The sequence below is a fragment of the Numenius arquata genome, chromosome 1 (genome assembly GCF_964106895.1).
Source record: "Numenius arquata chromosome 1, bNumArq3.hap1.1, whole genome shotgun sequence".
Taxonomy (NCBI): domain Eukaryota; kingdom Metazoa; phylum Chordata; class Aves; order Charadriiformes; family Scolopacidae; genus Numenius; species Numenius arquata.
In genome coordinates this window covers 115,184,534-115,206,133 of record NC_133576.1, presented here as the reverse complement: position 1 = coordinate 115,206,133, position 21,600 = coordinate 115,184,534, and the positions used below count along the sequence as shown (strand labels likewise).

The following is a 21,600-nucleotide window of genomic DNA, read 5'->3' as shown; positions in this document are numbered from 1 at the left end:
GATGTCTCTCTCTCCAGCGAGTAGGGAGGGAGTGTAGATAATTAACTTAGATAATATACTGAACTTTTAGAAAGTTAATATTAGGTGAGAGGGAACATACCTTTATTGTATTGCCAAACCCTGTCTGTTGCATCACAGGAAGTAAAGAGCACATAGGTGGTGACTCCCAGTCCTTCCTAACAACTCCATTTGACAGTTGGGGTGGTGGAATTCTGCATGAACCATTCCTTTTCCCTCTGTTTGGGGGCATTTCCAGGTGGTATTGCCTCTTTTAACATTACTGCCAATGGCCTGGCTCTCTGCTTGAGGTGTAGGTGATAAGACAGTGTTGAAAAAGCACATTAGATTTTAATAACTTTGTTGGTTGAATCCTTACATCTTGGATTTGGTTAAGCATCTGTAGGTATGGGAGATGTCAAGGTCACACAATACAAACTGGGATATTTTCTGTAGGAGAGATACCAACCAGCAAGAACTGACTTTCTGCAGTATTGTTATTGTTGACTTGGGATTTTAAATGGACTTCCATCATTTTCCCCTAGTTCAGTCTGATTTTGGAGAGTACTTCAACAGAGCACTTAAAATATTACCACATATTATGCAGTGCATCAGGCAGTTTATAAGAAATTGTCATCTCCTGTAAAATCTTTTGTCCTGTTCAAAGGGAAACCAGAAATCTCAAAATAATTTTGTATTTCTGACACCCATATAGACAGCTCTAAATGTTCATATTCAAAATGCTTACTCAACAACAAATTCACAGTTCATTGAAAGTTAAATGTATTCATTTTCTCCTGTAAGTGGATGACAGGAAGGTGTTGGAATGGCTTACTTGTAAAATGTGTTTTGCATTTCGTTACAGCCAATAACTCTGGTGTGAACAAACGGCAGATCACAGACCTTGTGGATCAGAGCATCCAGATCAATGCACATTGCTTCGTGGTCACAGCAGATAATCGCTACATTCTTATCTGTGGTTTCTGGGACAAGAGCTTTCGAGTCTATTCTACGGAAACAGGTGACCCTAAATACAACCACCTATTTCTTCTTAGGTCACAAAGTGGGTGGTTGTCTTATCACTCCCATGTCTAACACCTGGGCTTGCCCCTCCATAAACGATAAAGGGCAGTTTATAAAATCCTTCATTTATTGTTTGAGCATAACAGCTTTGAGAGACTTTTTTTTTGGAAGATAAACGATGTAAAAAAAACCAGAAAAGCATGCAATTTTGTTAGTGGTAAATTTTGAAAACCATAATTATATTCAGGGAATTGATCATATCAAAAGGATCAAGCAAAATTTTTATTGCAGTATTTTCGTAGCTGTATTGTTTCTATCTCTGTTTATTTCATGTAATAAGGAAGTAGTTTGCATCGCCTGCTACCGGGAACGAATATTTTGTTTCTTTGTCTGATTGCTTAGCCTAATATCATGCAGTATATTGCTAAAAACTGATTGCAATAATAGAAAGAAGGAGGTGATGATCATAGTCAACCTTAGTTTGACATTAACATAGAACAAATATACAGTTTTAATATAATAATATAGCACCATTATGGAAAAGTTCATGTGCTGCCTTATGCGTATCATTCATGAAATTCACAAATAGTGTTCTAACACCATTACTTAAATACTGATGGAGCAGTAACTCAAATTAATATTCAGTGACTGCAGCACTGACTTGATTTTCAGACACAAGGGTTAGCCTATGGATTGACTCAGAGCACAGCCCTGAATAGGAACATTGAGAGAGGAAAAAAATAAGTTTTATCTTTGTGATTTTTTAATCTTGTTGTAGCATGTAGTGAACTCTAATTAAGGGTTGTGAGGCAAAAATTAAATTTGAACTGAATATTTGTTAGTGATTTAGTTAATGATTTCTAAATGCTGCAAGTATTTAAAATAACTGAATTTGTATCACTTTGCACTCCCACCAGGAAAATTGACTCAGATTGTGTTTGGCCACTGGGATGTTGTGACTTGCCTTGCCAGATCAGAGTCCTATATCGGTGGTGATTGCTACATCGTGTCTGGGTCTCGTGATGCTACATTGCTGCTTTGGTACTGGAGTGGCCGACATCATATTATAGGTGACAATCCAAATAGCAGTAAGTATATCCTGTAAGAAACACCTTCCTGAGAGGTCCTCCATCACACCTATTCATTTTTATCATTCCTTCTGTCAGCTTCAGAGATATATTCATTACTTCACTTACAGGTTGAAAGTTGGTATAAGAAAAGCACAACATGCTAAGCAGTTCATTGAGTCCTAGTCAAAAAAATGTTTAAACAGTCTGTGCGTGGTAACAGTTAATAGTATGGGAGTAATTCTTAAATTCATAATTGCCTTTATCACTTATAGCATCATGTCATCATAAACTAGAACAAGATGGTTATGGCCTTTAAATGACAGGATGTATATCACTATATTTTGACTTTCCTTTCCCCAGAAATATTTTTTGGCATTTTAACTTACTCCTTTTGTGCTACAGCATGCTATATCAGCTGCTTGCCTTTTCAAAAAAGGAATGTCTCACATGCCATGGAATTAAATGACTGTCTTTGAGAAAGGTCTTTCTACAGCAAGCAAACCTTTGGAGAAGCAATGTGACTGAATAAAAAAAGAAAAAGATAAAATGTCAGGAAGAGTTTACATTTCATTTGCAGGGGACTATCAGTGCTTTGCAGAGTGAAGGGGACACAATAATAATAATATTAATTTATATAAGAGGGCACTTAAAGTGCACTGCTAATTTACAAGGTCCCTGCACCCAAGCCAGAAATGTGACCACAGCTAATGACAAGAGCAACTTTTATCCATATACTAGAGCTGTTTCGTACAACACTAAACCCATTTCATTAAAGCAGTTTCTGAGTTCTGATGATTATTTTCAGCACAAGGATATTGCCTCTTTAGATAAACATGGAAGAATCCATCACTATCAATTTTGATCTCTGGTTTTCAAGTACTGACTAGAGGCAGTTGTAGACTGTTACAGACATCGAAGTGAAAGTACTTCTTCAACTGAATGTCTAATAGAAAAGTGTTTTATTTGTTACAAGGTAAATATTTTGTTAATTTTGCAGCAGCAGATTTTTTATTGTGTTTTAATTTTCTTCTGTTTGTCTGTAAGCAGAGGAAAGGGGAGACCGATAAAAGCCTCGCTTTGTCACCTGACTTTCTTTTGCTTTTGTAACAGAGAGAGAGTAGAGGTGGGGAAAATAAAATTGTGTTCCCATAACAAATTTCTCTAATTTTCATGTATATTCCAGGGCTTTTTTAGCATTTAGTTTTCAGATGAGTAGAAATTCAGTCTGAAAAAGAATTTCGTGTCAGGGCACTCTGTTTAGCTTGATGCCATTTTGTTTCTTTGAATGCCTTTCATAGCAAGTATTCATATCAAGTATTAGTAATTTCTGTGCTAAGAGTCAGAAATAAATAAGAGCTTGCCCTTTCATGAAAGAAAAAATGCAACTTTTCCTTCACTTCCTTTGATTATATGGGCCTTGGACAGCATTGCCATTAGCATCTCCTTACTGGGTGATACAAACTGGCAGATAGATTTATTTTAGTTATGGTACCTTTTTGTCATCATGAACATATCTGAATGCAAGAAAGCGGCACTTTTTGGAATCTCAGGTTTAATCTCTAGCTGTGTAACTTTGGAAGTGTCTGCCATAGAGATCTTTAATTTTATGAAAAGAAAGGGTATCAGTTGGCTGACAGAAATCAATGAAAACAAAACCAAATTGTATGATTTGCTCCCTGTCTTTACCTCTACATGAATAAGGCGCTGTTTTGCTGAAGAAAAGGCTTTATAGTCAGATTAATGGGAGACCGTGCTGCAGATAGTCATGTCCAGGCAAATGTAATCCCACAGACATGGGTAGCAGAACTCAGGAAGATTAAATACCCAAGTCCACTGTGGTAGCTGCAAAATATATTGATCAGATTTCTTACTCGACATGTTGAAGACTTATGTTGGTAAAGAGTGATGTTATCACTATTATTACTATCTCTACTCATTGGTTTTAAGTTACCATGGATATGCTAACTATGTACTAGTATTATACGATTACCAGAACTTCATGTGTGGTAAACATATCCTTAATAACAGCTACTTTGACTTTTCATGAACACACATCAGTAAGGATAGTTCACGAGTGATTATATGCCTGAAGGACCTTCTGTCTTTTAAAACTTCTACAATTACTAAATCTTTCTGCTGAAGTAATGGGTACTAAATTCTATTCCCTACCATGAACAAACATGATAGTTGTTGTATAACTGATTCCCTTTATACTAATTGTCAGGAGTGAAGCATTCTCAACAATCCTTATAAAAATATGCCTGAAGTTTTACATAGTTAAAGCCACTGAAGTAGTGAAGAAATATTTCCTAATCAACTCTATTTACTGGTAGACGATTAGGATTTACCTTGCAGATAAAATGAAAGTGAGATGTTCGCTGTAGGTCAAATCCAATTAGTTAACATCTTTAGAATGAATTTCCAGAAAGATGTAGATGATATTTTCAGAGGGAAAAAAGGGGGATTAGTTTTTTAAAAGCTGTCATCTGGAGACACAGATAAGGTATTTTATACCACAGACTGTAAGAAGGTGAAGAATTCAAAGAAAAATGTCAGGTATAGTAATTATCCAGGTTAGATGCTTGACTTTATAATGATCTTTTAAGCTGAAAGACAGTTAATTACCAATTTTAACTTCAATGCATCCAATTAACAAAAGGAACTTTATTTGTTTCAGAAAATGTTAAGGGGAGGGGAAAAGCAAGCCCCCAGTCCTAAACACTTTATGTAATTTAACTTTTGTATAGAAAAATGTAGATACTATTTCATCAGAAAACAGCAATCACAATCATTTATTGTGAAATTCTCTGGGGCAAAAGATCATTAGAACAAACTCCTTACTGATTCTGCTAAAATTCCATATTCCAGAATCCGTGAGATAGATAAAATCTTTACTAAACAACACATATGTCAATAACCTAACCTGTCGGACTTGTGTAGAGCCTTCTGCTGACATACCTGTGAGAGCATGCGCTCAGAGGGTGACCTCCACTGCATCTGTGGGAAATACGGAACCAGCTCTGGCTTAAAGAGGAGAATGGAGAAAAATTGTGTCTTGGATAAGACTCTTGCAAGTGACTACTCAGCTCAGTGGTTGAAAACTTACCTGTGAGAGCATCATGAGCTTCATTTTATAATTGTAATATAATTTTTCCAATCAATGCATTTATTAAGTTCCCACCTTCATTCTACAATAACTACCAGACAGGAGTTTCTGGTTCAGTCTGTGCTTGTCACAGTTTCTTGACACTTCTCACAACTGCTGTGAGAAGACTGAAGTTTTACCAGATTTTAGATACAATGTTTTCCATAGAGTAGCTTTCAAAAATATCTTGTAAAAAAACCCCCTTCTGGTTAGAATATTTGTCCAGGAAGTGGGAGACTAAGTTCTTGGCCTCCAGAGACTGGGGGAATTCAAACCCGCATTCCCATATTCACAAGCATATGCTGACTATCAGGCTATAAATTAACGTGGGAGCGGCCCCCTGTGAACCTCCAGCTTTGGTGGAAAGCAGAATTCTCTTCTCTGCTCTTGTTTGTGGATCTTATGTGAGATGATGATTCTATAGAAATAGAGATAAAACAAGAAATCGAGAACCAAAACTGCATAACTTCAACAGCAGAATGTAGGGCAAATCTTCGCCCTACTTGTACTTTCTCTGGTCCAACAAAAATTGGCTTCATGGCTATGTAACATCTAAGATCCAATCATGTTGATAGAAAATGTCTTTTTCCAGCCTAGTCTAGAGGTTGGTGCCTGGGAGTGCTCCTGAAAAGTGAGAGATGCATCATGAATCCCTTTATGCTGAAGGGCAGTTGAATGCAGGTTTTTATGTATGTTTGAGCCCCCCTTATTTCTGTATCCTTGCTTGGATAACTACCACCTTTGGGAAAAACACTGAGCTGGATGAAGCTCAGTCATCTTGCCAGGGTCAGATACTACTTTCTAAGCCAAAATTGCCCATCTGAAATAGGTAATCTGAATCTGCACCTTATTAAGTTGATGAGCACATTATATAAATCTGGGGCAGTTGAGAGAAGAGTGAAAGAAATCTGTTTTCTCTTAGGAAGACACAGCACATGCAAAGGACATAGTTTGCTTATTTTAATTCTTTGAAGTGATCTGGCAAATGTAAATCTTTGCTGTTCTAAAAGATTGAATAGAAAAATTATTGTGAAGGAGTTTGACAATTTGTGCTGTGATTTTTTTTTCTTTATATAGGGATTTGTTTTAGCTGAGCACTAATATGTATACAAATTTCTTCTCTCATAGCAACTGTATTAGTCATCACAAAAAGGAGCAAAGAGAGTACATGATATGCCCTGGAGTTCAACATGTATCGTTATAGTTGTTTTATTTTCATATTTTATGATTGCTTTATTGAATGTCTCTTTCAAACAAGTGACTTTGAAAATGAGAATTATCTCCGAGTCTTTGAACAGATACCAAAGTGGATGATAGAATTGCAGAAAAGTGAGGGACAGATGCTCTCATCTGAAACAGACACAAATTCAGAAACTAATTTGGAAGTGATAAAAATTAATTTGCACACTTTAATTGGAATCAGACTCCTGCATGAAAGAAAGGAAGAGTAGGCAGCTTGTGCTAAAAGCTGATTGAATTTTTTGTCAGGTAAGTGTGTTGGACTTGGCCGCTTATCCTCTTGAGCCTTTCTGTGCAATATATTACATTCACCCTCTGACTGGTGTTCTTTAAAAGGATCAATGCTATTCCTGTTTTGTCCCTAGAGCCTGAAATTTCATTGATCTTGGGACTTGACATTTCTCATTACCTATTGTAGCTTCCAAGAGGATGGTCACAAGAGGTGTGAGAGTTAACCCTGATTTTTCTAACAGGAACTGTGCTGACCACTAGAAAATATTGTGTCTGTCAGCCCTAAGCTGGGTTTGTTTAGCATTATAACATAATCCTCAGAGGTGCAAACAATTCATCCTATCCCAGCGAATGTGTTCTGTATATACCTGAAAGGGAGGGTAAAGGATCTTCGTCAAGTTAACCTGCACTTTTTTTGTAAGTCTGTCACAAAGTATACTTTTATGTGTTCCTTTTACAAAACATATTTTTGAAACAATTTAAAATTGTGAACATCACAGGTTTTGTGATCTTGAAAGAGGAGTTATTCTGAACTCAGAAAATTCACTTACTCTATTATATCCCTCTACATTTTAGTACCTTATAAGATGCCATAGTTTAACCTTGAAAGGGCAGCAGTTTAAAAAATAGCCACCAGTGAGATCTGTACCAAGTGGACTGGATGACTGTCTGAAGGTTCTGTGCAAGAACGTTGGCACACATGCAACCTGCTTTGCCTGCTTAAAAAATTATTATGGTACTTGTACGTTTGTACAATTTAGGTATTAATTTTTAAAATATGGTATCTAAGCACTGTTTTTCCAGAGTAGAAGCTCTTTGAAAATTAGTGTGTAATTTTTACTGGCACCATATCTACTCTGGTAGCCAAAGACATCTCTCTCTTAAGACTGCTACGCAAAGGTAAATGAGCCAGTAAGATGCCTGAAGTAATGCAGTTTTATCTAGAATTTTATCAAGAGATGCCTATGCCCATGCTTTGCTGCATGCCCTGTGGGAGCTGTACAGTGCAGGGTGGTTCAGCAACTTGCCAAAGTTCCCAAAGCAATTTAGTGGAAGAAATAGGAGGAGAAGCTGCAAATCCTTACTCTCCTTTCCTCCGCTATATTTTGCCTTTTGGGGTCTGGATAGGCGACAAGGTACCTGGAAGTCTATTCACCTGGGTGGATTGTTTGTAGATATATACAATGCTGCTCACATTCCTCAGCAAATAAACCAATTCTGCCAGAGGTGAGAATATTTTGAATATATGAATATTTTTCTGTCAACAATCTTCCTTTCACAGCCACTTCTCCCTCATGTTGTGGACATTGTTATTGGCTATTTCCTATTTTGAAATATTCCTATTTATTGGTCATAGCCTTATCTTTTCATCAAACTCCGAGATGTGTTTTTTCTGACAGTAAAAATTCAAGAAGGCTATTACCTTTTCACTTCCATGAAAGCCACAGTATTTTCTAAGATTTTTTTTTATCAAGTATCACCTCAAAAGTGCCGATAGTAAAGTAAACAGTAAAGTAAATTCTTTTCAACAAATAATTCATCTACAGCCTTGTACTTGCTTCTGTCAAAGTCAGAGATGAAATGGAAGCTGGAATTTGCTTTCTGCTCTCATGTTTCTTTATACAGAAGACTCCTAGATATGTCCCCATAGTAATCTGTACATAATTCCTGGAAAAGGACAAAATGAGAGAAATAGTAGCACTGTCTGTTAGCTTTCTTTTCTTCTTTTTTTCCCTTACCATGCGAGGCCACCATTTGTTCCAGAAGAACCTTTTAATAGTATTAAGCATTATATTTTTCAGAGAGAGGGGAAGGTACATTTTATTTTAGACTTTGTAAAAAAACCTTACTTGTCTGGAAGTACAACACAGATTATTTTTTTTTCCTTCTGCCCTTCAGTAATTCAGTTCAAAGGTGCTCCTTTGGGGAAATTACAAGGGAGTTTACAGTGATGGTATCGCAGTTCATAGGTAGGATATTTTCACCTGCAGTTCCCTCAGAGCTGCAGCCTTTGACCTCTGGCTGCATCTATCAGTGGTGATGTGACAGTGACAGAATATTTTGCTAGATTTTGAATGATTCCCGGAGTTCACAACTTCTGTCCTTAGCAATAAAATGTAATATGACTGAGGTTCTCTTCCCCATGCCACATCTTTTCCTGTAGAAAGTATCACTGAATAATTTTTTCTTCAAGCCCTAAGGGGGAAAAAACATTTTCAATTACTGTTGGACTGCTACTCTTAATAATGATATTCCATTATTAATTTGTATTTACTGAAAAACAGGACTCAAAGATCTATGTTTCAGGGCAGTTGTTTCTTATAAGCGTTTTCCTTTATAAATCAAGAAGTCAATTAAATATGCTCATTTTTCATATTCTGACATGATTTTATAGTGTTTTCCTACGAACCACTGAGGAAAATATCCTTTTCGAAATTGCATTATTTCTTTTCCCTTAAAAATGTCTATCTAATAATTTCAGTCATTCCCCCTTGCAGTCTTATGATGCTACTGTATACACCTTTGTAATCAGAGCTAAAGCCAAGATGACCGATGAGCGTAGTCCCTCTTTTTTCCAGGACATAAAGAAGAAAAAAATTCTGAATTTAGTTGAATTGGGGTTTTCTTCACTTTTATGTTATGCCCTTGGAGAACAGAAAACCTTGAAAGGAGATGAGGTTCTCAACAGCAACACTAATGGGGAAATTATAAAAATCTAAATCTCAAAATATAGCTAATCTTTGATGAGATCCACAAAGCATCTTTCTCCGTTTTTTCCAACATCCATCCTTCCCTAGCAGTAAAGCCCAGTTTTCAGTTCACATCTTCAGTTTCCAGACCAGAAAGATTCTTTTCTTGCAGGCTAGATTAAAGATTGGAAAACTAGGATTCATTGGGTTAGCTGTTTTCATTAGAGATAGGGACGTGTTAATGTGGCTGTACAATGCAATGATAAAACCAGGTAGATTGACCCACCCTGTACTATTGGGTCCAAAACTGAAGTCCATAAATCCGTGGTTGGGAGTCCTCAGCTCATTCAGAAAGACACTAAAATAAATGGAATTATTATGAAAATTTTGATGACAGGAGACATTAGAGTTTGGCAAGAAATACTGTAGATTCACGATAAATTTTCAAGAACTGTTGTTATATACAGTTCTGACTACCCAAATTTTAAGAAATAACTGGGAGCTAAACAGGCACAGAAATAGGTTGCTACAATGACTAAAAAATGGCAAGCCTGTCACTTCAAAGTATAAGAGTTTGGTTTGTTTAATAGGGTCAAAAGAAAAGACGGAGAGGGCTGATTTATTCTATAAGTGCACGAGTGAGGGAAACACAAGAGCGGGAGAGGACCTAAAGCTAAAGGACAGTGCTGACACAAGAACAAAGAGATACAAGGTAGACAGGAATAAATTCAGACTGAAAATCAGAATATTTCTCTCCTTTAGAGTAGGAAAGGTCTGGAAGATCCTTCCAAATCACATACCCAGATAGCCATTTCATTAATTTATTAACAGGTTTATATGATGTGAGTGTCTGCAATAAAAAAGACTGAATTCATTGACCCACAAAAGTCTATCCATGCCTCCATTTCTAATGCATATCTTTCAGACACCCATGCAACGTTGCTTAGCTACTCAGGTAGTTCCCTTTTCATTTTTTTTTTAGTGTTTAACTGTTTTTCCAGTTAGGAAACTGCATTTTATGGCAGGGTTGAAATGTGTGCAGCCTTTCACCCATTGGACCTCGCTGTGCCATTAGCTGCAAGATACATTTCTGGGCTACTGGACATCTTTTATGCCTGTGACTCCCAGCTATGGTGGTCACATCACTGCTTTGCTGTCTGTGCAGTGAAGAGAGAAAACACCATGCAGCCTCCTGTCTTATTCTCTATATTAGTTGTGTGACCCACCTTTAAGTTCATTTCTGTAAATGTGGGTACAAGGCTTTAATCTTTCTGGTCTACAGTGGCAAGACAGTTCTCGATTCCTATATGCCATTCTAGGGTATTGCACTGAAAGTTAACATTGAGGGAGATTTTCTTCCTGGCTCCATAAATCCTTCTCTGTCTCACTGCCTTCCAGAACAGAATCTTCTCTCCAGTGAGCAGAACTTGTGCTTGTCCAGGAGCGTCAACCTTCCACCTGGCTGCATTCAAAATAAATAAAAACAGTAAACCACATTTTGCTACATTTTTATTTAACTAGGCAATGCAGAGAATGTTAAAATAATGGCTTTCTCTCTTCACTATACAGCTGCCCATGAATCTTTATATCAGTTTTATATCCAACCATATCTTCTCAGCAAAGATCTTATATTCTCCTGTACATAACATTATTGGTTAGTAGTTGATCAAGAATCAATTCCCAATTCCAAACTGGACACCCTAATTTCCAATATTGTAATATGTATCTCATAGTAGATACCTTTCTATAGACGTAAGATCTGTCATTGAACCAGCTTCTGTGTCACCCATGTTGTCCACAGTCATATATAAAACAGGTTTAAAACAAAACACTGTATTACTAAGACAAATATTTTGAAAAAAATACATGGAGGCCATTTTAACATAGCCATCTATCAACTGTACCTGTCATCCTGCCAAAAACAGATAAGAAGCTTGCTTGACAAGACTCCCATTCCACTACAGCATGGTGACTGGCATTAATGAGATTTTTGCTTCCAGTTCTTTATTGACAGAACTGTGGATTAACCATTTTGTTATTTTGCATAGGATTAATGTTACAGTAGCTCATCTGTAGTTCCCTAGGTAATTTATTTTATCCTTTTAAAGTATTTGAACTACACTGGCTGAGCTCCAGGCCTTTGGAATTTCCCAATTTTCTATATTTCATTTGTACAAAGTAAATATAACCAGGTGAAATCTGTGTTATCTATCAAGTTTCTAATTTTTTATTACTGATTAACTTTCTTTGCCTGGCAAAGCAATATCAAATACTGAGCAATTTCTTACTGCATATAGGAGTTTCACTGTTAAGATGTCAGCATCTGTTATTATTAGAAACAACAGAAATGTTGCTATTTGTCATATAAACACTCCATAAATGCCCACTTGTTCGAACTCGAACTAAAATACATTTCACTCCTGAATATAAAAGATAAATATTTAGGGAGTAGTCTATCCTACTCTTTAGTAAATTAAATGTGATAAAAATGGCATAGGTATACATAGTGATATATATAAAATTATGTATACCCATAACCATTTTTAGATTCAATTTTAACTTATAAGCATTCAATGTGTCTGTAAATCAATGTCTATGCAGCAGTATTATCTTTCTAGCACAGTGCTGTTCCTCTTCTCTTCTTTTCCTACCCCCAGTTTCATGAAACAAATTATGATCATTAACATAGGACCATCCTCAACTCATGCTCTCTTTAGGTTCCTAGCAGACGTCTAGAGACATATATGTTCAGTAGCAGACTTTTACATTACAGCTGCTTTTAATACCACCACAATTTGTGTTCTTTAGCTGGAAGATACATTTTCAGTATTTTTAGGTCATCAAACAGCAATGTATTTTTATCATTTGTGTGTTGTAAACAACATGCCATCCATAATTTCTTTCTAATGTATTAAATAATGCATTAGGAAGCTGTAGTTATGAAACTTGATATCTGAATGCATTTTGCCCAGAAACCTAAGTATGAGATATTTAAGCACACTGCACCTCTCTGATGCTTACTGATTTAAGGCAAATTACAACAAAGTTCTGTTGTTGATAAAACAGGTCTGGTTTGGCATTTCTTTGTTTTTTCCTTTTTTTTTTTTTTTTTGTTTTTCTTCTTGTGGTTTTTTTTGTTTTGTTGGGGTTTTTGGTTGTTTTTTGTTTTTTGTTTTTTTACAGGTGATTATCCTGCTCCTCGCGCTGTTCTAACTGGTCATGACCATGAAGTTGTCTGTGTGTCGGTCTGTGCAGAGCTGGGACTCGTTATCAGTGGTGCTAAAGGTCAGAAATGCTTTTATGATTTAAGTCTTAACATTTTTAGAACCTTTTTTAGTGGTACTTCTCAGTCATCCCTCAAGCCACATATACTTTAATTATCCAAAGTCTCCTCTACTAAGATGTGTTGTAATTCTGGGGGAATCTGCAGCAGCTTACTCTGAAGGTTATTACTTTCTATCTGGATTTATGAGATTCAGACACAAATTAAGTTGATTGTCCCTTCCAGACGTCAGGCTGTGCTACTATTCCCCCCAGATCTGTAAGAGTAGTTGAAAAAAATTTATACAATAATTCATAATGACATCTACTGATTTTGGAGAAACCTGTTGATAGAGACCTGTATTTAGGGGAGGGCCAGCTCAAAGTTCACCTGGATCTTAACTGAATGGCAGTTTGTAGGACTGACCTCAGTCTCCTCGGCAAGGGACGCAGGGTCAATCTGCTTGGTTTTGGATCTGTGGACAGCATTTCATCCAGTAGTGGGGGGTTTTTTGGGGTTTTTTTTGGTTTTTTGTTTTTTTTTTTTGTAGTGGATTCCAAGTAATAAGCAGTTTGCAGGTTTGTTGTTACCTCTCTTCTGTTAAACTTTTTGAGCCTACTGTTCACACTTTCGCCCTGTTACTTATCTATGGAATCCAGAGCATCCAACAATTGCTAATACAAATGTTCAAAATGCCTTTCCAAACCTGCAGCAGTCTCCTGTATATCTGCTAATCAACTTAAATAAAGCACCTGCCTCAATGAGTGTTTGAGTAATCTTTCCTTATTCTGTTTCTCCTTCATTTGTTCCACTTATTTGTTCTGCCCACCTTCTCCTTTTCTCCTAAATTCTATGTCCACTTTTCTTCCCCCACTTGCATTCTCTTGTGCAGTTTCTTAATTTGGCAAACTGCATGTCTTTTTCTCTTTTCCTTTCTCTTTGCCTCCCCCTCCTCCCCCTTCTTCCTTACTTTCTTTAATGCTACATTATCTCCTCTCCTTCTTATTTCCTTTCTTTACATTACCCTTGTCCTTCCTTAAGGTTCTTCTTCTTTATATATCTTCCTATCTCATTTCCACTCCACGCCTACATCCAGCTACTTGCTTTCTCTGTCTACAGCTATGCCTGTTTTATTCAACCCCATGTATATCTTTGTATTTCTTTTTTTAAAAGTTTGCTGCTTCTGAGGGCAATAAGGATGTGATGCTTGTTCTGCCCGCTTTTGCTAACAGCTGATCTCCTGGATTACCGTCTTTCATACTACCTCAGAGCTCAACATTTATTTTCAAAGCTATGTGAAACTTTTGAGTAAAGGCATTTTTAACAGGAAATCCAAATGGGTCATTAACTCCTGTAATGGCACACTATATAACAGTTGTAGGCAAAGTCAAGACATTTATGAAAAAAATGTACAGTGATGCTGAACCTAAAGATTTTTCTTGCAGCAGTGCTATTTCTTATCTATTAAGGCAGCTTTATACACTCTTACTGCCGTAACAGAGTACCCTTTCCAACTATCTTTTTGCAAATTTCCTTTTATTAAAATAGTTGGAATCTGTACTCAGTTATCTTTTCCTTCGTTAAGCATATGATGCTTTGGTAACTTACTTATTTTTAGAGGTAAAGGCTGCTGGAGGACCAAAGACTTTTACATCAAATCCAGAATATGTTTGTAATTGATCAAGAGAAATGGAGGGACAGTCTGTCCCCTGAGTTACTCTTCTCATGTTCTTTCCCTTCAAACTCTAGTCCATAAATGCAGAGAAAAATCCCTTTTCTGTTGCTGGTTTCCAGCAGATGTCTGTTTTAAAGCTTCTTCAGTTTCTGTCCTTTCCAGTCCCTTTCCAGTTCCATAGATTGCATTTCCCAGCAGAACTGTGTTGCTCTGCTGCCCTGCCTGACCTCCCTCGTGGGGAGGCTGTTCCCCCGGAGCTGGCTGTGGAACTGCAGTAACACACACAGCACTCGAGAACCTGCTGAGGCAGGGAGACAGCACATACAGGATTCCTCTGAGAAAAATCCTGTGCGTCAGGTTGATGTTTGCATGTTCTTATCCAACAACCCCAAAAAAGAGCAGTCACACTGTATGTCTTTACAGTAGCATCCACTCAGCTATGGAGGTATTATATTTTTCTTTTAAAAAATCTAACATGGTAATTATTCTAAAGGTGGAGGCATCACTTCTTATAACATTCTGGCACTTCAGCATTTCCAAAGCTGAAACACAACTATTTAAGAAAATAAATTAATTCCACTGCATTCGTATCCCATGGAGCCAGTCAGGCTTGAGGTGTCTCTGCGTAAGGCTTTATGCAAAAACAGATAAAAACCTGCACCAGAGGCCTCACAGACAAATGCACTGATGCTGTGATTCATTCTACCTGGGCAAGCCCAGCTGCTGTGTGAATTTCAGAGAAGTTAGAAGGGCTTAACGTGAGATGGTTGATTCTGCCAGTATGAATTTACTTTCAGGGTCATAAGCCAGTTGTATAAGGAAGAGATTACTGTGCTGTCCAGGAGTATCCTGTGATTCATAAAATAAAATATTTAGTATTTACCATGACTCATTGCATTTATCACAGAACAGACTCTTTTTCTTAGTAGGAATACAGATCTCACTTTCAAAAGAGCTTTTTTGATAGATCTTGAAATGGAAGTAGCCTAGTTTTGCATCTTAAAATGTACATTGTAGATTTCATAGCTGTCTTTTTCTTTCATCAGCAGTAATAAAAAGACATTAAAATCTCATATGAAAATCTCAATGTAAATGCAGTTATAGTGTCGTCTCCTAAAAGCTCTTATAGTCCAGATATCATAGTAACTCTGTTGGCTGTCAGATGACTCCCAGTGTTAAAACAATCCAGGGTGAAAATCTATGCATATAACATATTCATTGGGGGAGAGGACCTACAGGAACTGCCATTGTCTATAGGAGAAAGATGCCGCGATACGGTTATATGCCCTCTGGGAGTGGCTCCTGCTAGTCACTGATAGGGCCCCATCTGTTTAATGTGAATGGGCAGGCTAAAGAGAGTTCATGTTGTTGGAGGAAAGCAGTAAGACTGGGGCTTCTGAATGCTTGGAAAGACGAGAGAATATTTTAGAAGATAGATTAATGAAAAATCCTACCAGTTTAAGTAAATAATAAACTATCACTTCTGGGCATGCTGGATCTATTTTCTTAATATGCTAGCTCTTGCATTTCCTTTTGTGTTGTGTATTTTAAATTCCTTAAGCAAAGATTGCTTATATCTATGCAGGACTAATGTGATATAAATGTGTATTATGCATTGCCTTTGTGCACAGTGTATATAGTTTGTATAAGCAGCAAATGTATGATACATTATGTTTTCATATACAGAAGGTCCTTGTCTGGTACATACAATTACTGGAGATTTGCTGAGAGCCCTGGAAGGAACAGAAAACTGCTTGTATCCTCGCTTAATTTCAGTATCTAGTGAAGGTCACTGCATCATCTACTATGAACGAGGACGGTTCAGCAATTTCAGCATTAATGGCAAACTCTTAGCTCAGATGGAGATCAATGATTCAACCAGGGTAAATCTAAATGCAAACAAACATTTGTTGTGTCTTGCCTTTATTTATTAAAATAAAATGAATTTATTTGCCATGTGATTTGAAGGAAATCACCGCCTCCTGGTTAAGTCATATTCAAACACAGATCCTCTTGTCTCCATCTCCAAATGCAAAAATGCACTTAAGCTTTTCCAGAATAAATAAGAACAAATTGTTTATGGTCCCACATGATTCCTGGAATTTTTATTTGGAACTAAATTTCAGTGGGAAATACATCTTTAAAACAAAAATGCTCTGAAAAGAGTCCATTCTTCATTTATTAGCCAAGACGTGAATTCGTGCCTTCAGGGCTCTGCTCTGTCACTAGCACTTGAAGTAGCATTAGGAATGCAGATCACTGCTCTGCTGTAGGTGTTAGTGATGGCACCGAGTATTGTAGGACAAACATCGAAATGTTATGTGCTGAACTCAGGACTTGGCAGATTCAGTTAAAGAGCTTTTTGGGTTTTTATCATGTTTAAAAGCACACAACTGTATTATTTAAAATTTGGAGATGCAAAATTTGATGGTTATTTTTTGATTGGGGAAAAAGAGGAGTGGGAGCCTTTTCCTTCAAATTTAAAGTGAGCAGAGCAAAAGAAGTGCTTATAAGTTTATTAAATTTCTGTAATATTGACCCATTTCCATAAAAGCTAACTGCATGCTTGGGATTTATTATTTTCTCCTGAAGGCCATCCTCCTGAGCAGTGATGGGCAGAACCTGGTGACAGGGGGAGACAACGGTGTAGTGGAAGTATGGCAGGCCTGTGACTTCAAGCAGCTCTATATTTACCCTGGCTGTGATGCTGGCATAAGAGCTATGGATCTGTCTCATGATCAGAGGTGAGTTTTTCATTAACATTTGTATGTAAATGGTAAAATTGCACAAAGTGTACCTAGAATTGTAGACTCATAGAAGGGGTTGGAAGGGACTTTTAAAGGTCATCTAGTCCAACCGCCTGCAATAAGCAGGGACATCTTCAACTAGATCATGTTGCTCAGAGCACCATCCAACCTGACCTTGAATGTTTCCAGGGATGGGGCATCTACCACCTCTCTGGACAACCTGCTCCAGTGTCTCACCACCCCCATTGTAAAAAAATTATTCCTTATATCTATTCTAAATCTTCCCTCTTTTAGTTTAAAGCCATTACCCCTTGTCCTATTGCAACAAGCCCTGCAAAAACGTTTGTCCCCATCTTTCCTGTAGACCCCCTTTAAGTATTGAAAGGACACAATAAGGTCTCCTCAGAGCCTTCTTTTCTCCAGGCTGAACAACCCCAACTGTCTCAGCCTGTCTTCCATCCTTCTGATTATCTCCATGGCCCTCCGCTGGACCTACTCCAACAGGGCCATCTCCTTCTTGTGCTGAGGACCCCAGAGCTGGATGCAGTACTCCAGGTGGGGTCTCATGAGAGCAGAGTAGAGGGGCAGAATCACATCCTTCGGCCTGCTGTCCACACTTCTTTTGATGCAGCCAGGATATGCTTGGCCTTATGGCCTGTGAGCACACATTGTCAGCTCATGTACAGCTTTTCATCCACCAGTACCCCCAAGTCCTTCTCAGCAGGGCTGCTCTCAATTCCTTCATCCACCAGCCTGTATTGATACCAAGGGTTGCCCCGAACCACGTGCAGGATTCTTCACTTGGCCTTGTTGACCCTCATGAGGTTCACACAGGCCCACTTCTTGAGCCTGTCCAGGTCCCTCTGGATGAATACCTCTCCATGAACTTTAAGGTATGAATTTATGGTATGCAGTCATTAACAGGATATGGTACAAAACCATTACCCCAGTTGTTATCTTGTTGATTTATCTAACTCAGCATTTTTTCTGATTCTTGAGTCTCACAGCACAAGCACTTAACCTTAAGATGAGGTCTTATATCATTGAAGTCAGTAAGCCAGAGACTCAACTAGCAAAATATGAGTAAAATTACATTAACTTCAGAACATAGGAATAGTCAGACTGGATCAGAGTGCAGTAGTGCCTATTTACCAATGCCTTAAAACCAATTACAAAAGTTTGTGGTGTGTTTCTGATTTTCAGCTATGTAGAGCTTGAGAACTTCTTGGGGTTGCATCTAGACTATAATGTGTAATATTATCAGTGGATCTACCCACGAGGAGTGAGTGTAGTCCTTTCCTTCGGCCTTCTTGAGCCATGGAAATGCAGTGTACAAGCCTAGATTTTTGCAGTCACTGCTGAGGCACTGAAATGCACACTGTAAATATAAAAGATATATGAACATGGTCCCTCAGTCTTCTATTGTAATGTGATTATAATGTAAGCCTATATGTTGCATTTATGCAGGGTTATGAGTGGATTTGCTGTTTACATCATGCATCAGTCTTGTATTTCTTATTAGTATACAAACTCACGACGTGCAAAAAACTCATAGATTATTAGAAAAATCATACAGCACTCATTTCAGTTTATTTTTCCTACACTTTTCAGCATTCCTATGCTATGTATCCATTTTGTAAAGCAACAAACACACCTATAAACAAAATACATACCTAATTTACTCGTGTATGAGTAGATGACTTGAAACAAGTTTTTTGTCTCAAACTTAGCCTAATTGAAACTAACTTACTGGAAGAGGCCTATTTGCTTCTGGAGCTTTGCCAGTTTATGCATACAGTACTGTGCTCTGTTTGAAGAGATTTATTTACACTGCAGCAAATTTCAGCTAGCCTATTTTCTCTATCCCTTATTGTAATACCAGGCTGGGAAGCCCCAGCTGTGCAAAGTGCTTTAAGTACCTGTTTAGCTTTAGTCACATAATTAAGCAGAGAACAGCTTTTGTATGGTTTGATAGAAGCGATGATAGATACCTAATCCAATTTTAAAACTCAGCTACCAGAATCAGAGGATATGTGATAACTGAAAAATCACCTCAACTATTGCCACCAGAACAATGTAAATAGGGGCTACGTTTCAATATGAAGCTTTTTAGGAGTACCAAGGTGCGATGAGCTTATGATCTGTTCAGTTGTCTTCGCAGAGGTATCTCATTCTGTCTGGGAGGACCTAGGATACCCGGCTGATCCCAGCTGCAGCCCCAAGTGCAGATCACTCCACAGGTCCTGTGTCCCAACCGCTGGCCAGCATAGACATGTTGGCCATCCTGGGGCACCTCCAGTGGCATGAGGTGCCTAAAATTAGGCAGCTGGGTTCTAAAACACCTGAATGAAGGTGTTTTGGCATAGGTGTCTTCATGTGAGCTACAGGAATAAGCTCCTGTAATAACTGGCGATTTACTTGCTACGGCTTGTGGAGTGTTGAGGACAATTAAGCTCACCCTAAAGTACATGCCCAGTGACCTGTAGAGAGTTGGTCTCAGGCTGCACTGCACCCTCAGTACTGAGGGTACTGATTAGGGCCTAATTTGGTTGCATACCTAATTTGGTTGCCTACCCATAGCCAGTTAGTACTGTTTGAGATATCTCGGAGGTCTGAGGTGCATATCTGGGGTGGCACATGTGACAAAGGACCTAGTGAAGACCCACACTCTTCTGGAGAGGCAGCTGCAGGCAAGGCAGGACATGTGCGAGAGTCTCAAATGGCATGATGCTTTTACCTGTGTGAAGGCGACTGAATGGACCTCTAGATCTCCCTTGTCCATAATGGGAACATTGTCAACACCTAAATGTAGCGCCTCCATCACAAACTGAATCCCACCCATGAGCTTAATCTTCAGTGTTGCAAAAAGTGCCTTGTTCTTCCATCCTTTTTAATGTTTATGGTAAACCATTTATTGAGAAGATAAAGAGGATTAATGGGACCATCTTCTCTATCTTTTCCAGAACTCTGATTACTGGCATGGCATCTGGCAGCATCGTAGCTTTTAATATAGATTTTAATCGGTGGCATTATGAACATCAGAACAGATACTGAAGCAGAATGAAGAACTGAAAGCCCAGGTAAAGCTGAGAGCACAAGTGCTGCAAAGAAAGGTGTAGTCTCTGGTGGAAAACCACGTCTGCATTGACCTCCGTTGTACATTCCATTACACCCAGCAATAGCTGTACATTGTAGTCAGCAACCATTTTACTTTGTGTGTTTTTTCACAACTGAACACCAGCTGCTGAAAAGCAAGCTTGTATCATGTAAATTATATGAATTAGGAAATGTTTTGGTAATTATTTCATATATCTTTGTTTATTGAGAAAAGGTAGTAGGATGCGCCACAAGAGACTTTTGAAAATTCTGGGGAACCTTGTGTCCAGTTATTTCAATGTTTAGGCTTTGAACCTAACATGCATCCCATCTCCAGCCTCTTTTCAAGCTGAGATAAAAAAAATACGTTTGATACTTTGTACATCAGATGCACATCTTAACTTTAAAGGGATACTTTTGTAAAAGTAAAACCTTGTATAAAGAACAAAACTGTTTCTTAATTTTATTGTGGAGTTACAACTTGCATGTACTTTAAACCTGATGTCTGGAAGGAACAGGTGCATTCACACAAATCAAACTGGAGATTTGCCTGAGGGTACAGCTTGTGTTAAAGGGTTGAATTGGGGCGCAAACAGTAATTTTGACATTTCCACCAACACGTTTTTCACTTTTTGAATCTAAACTTTACCCCTCTTAAGTGGAGTTCTGCTCATGAAGCATTTGGATAAAAAGCCATCATTTGCCATATTTATACTTTATACAATAGAAATTAAATTCCTCCCTTTTAAATTCAAAGACTAGACAGAAAGGGAGCAAAGAGGGAAGTTCAGTTTAACGCTTTGTAATGCTTAATGACTCCCAATACAGACAAAGTGCTATACTTCTGGATTATTAACATTTGGCATATAAATCATGGGCAAGATTTTTTCCCTTATTTTTCCTCTGAGCAGCTTGGTTTATTTGACAGCCTTAGCTTCATTGTAAAGGTGACTGAGATTATTCTTTTTGGTTCTTCTGAAAATCTCACCTGAAGCCACTCAGACTAAGGCACTTCATGTTTTACAATACTGTAATGATAACTATCAGAATAATTTTCTGCACATTGTACTGATCAAATTACACACCCAGGGGTATATACACTTTAATTCATGTTTCTTCTTTGTATATTTGGTGACTGTATTGTCATAGATGTACATATTGTGTCGGTAGGGCTATGAGGCATGTAACAGGAATGTAATTTTCTCAGAATTTACACTCACTTGCAGTCATTTATTTAAAAAGATAATGGATTCTTTGTATTGGCACTTTGCACCAGAAACATATCATTATTTATTGATGTGATTACTTATTTGTTATCCACCTTGTATTAGTAAGTTTAGCACTGAATTTCCTTCTTCATTGTTGTTTGTATTTATAAGATCCGGAAATCATGGGGATCGCCTAATGATTAAGTTATTCATCACC

At 37.8% G+C, this 21,600-nt stretch overlaps 1 protein-coding gene across 6 annotated transcripts in view; it reads left to right on the top strand.

The window, feature by feature from the left end:
• The window catches only part of NBEA (neurobeachin), a 512,389-nt gene extending 492,256 nt beyond the window's left edge, over positions 1–20,133 (top strand). For 5 of the 6 annotated variants that reach the window (XM_074151162.1, XM_074151191.1, XM_074151181.1 and 2 more), the window contains 6 exons: positions 863–1,018; positions 1,938–2,108; positions 12,579–12,680; positions 16,019–16,215; positions 16,925–17,076; positions 20,043–20,133. In XM_074151162.1, coding sequence (XP_074007263.1) covers positions 863–1,018; positions 1,938–2,108; positions 12,579–12,680; positions 16,019–16,215; positions 16,925–17,076; positions 20,043–20,133 — 869 coding nt within the window. The remainder of the gene's footprint in view (positions 1–862; positions 1,019–1,937; positions 2,109–12,578; positions 12,681–16,018; positions 16,216–16,924; positions 17,077–20,042) is intronic. The other variant, XM_074151199.1, reaches the window with a different exon arrangement.
• Positions 20,134–21,600: the final 1,467 nt, after the last annotated feature.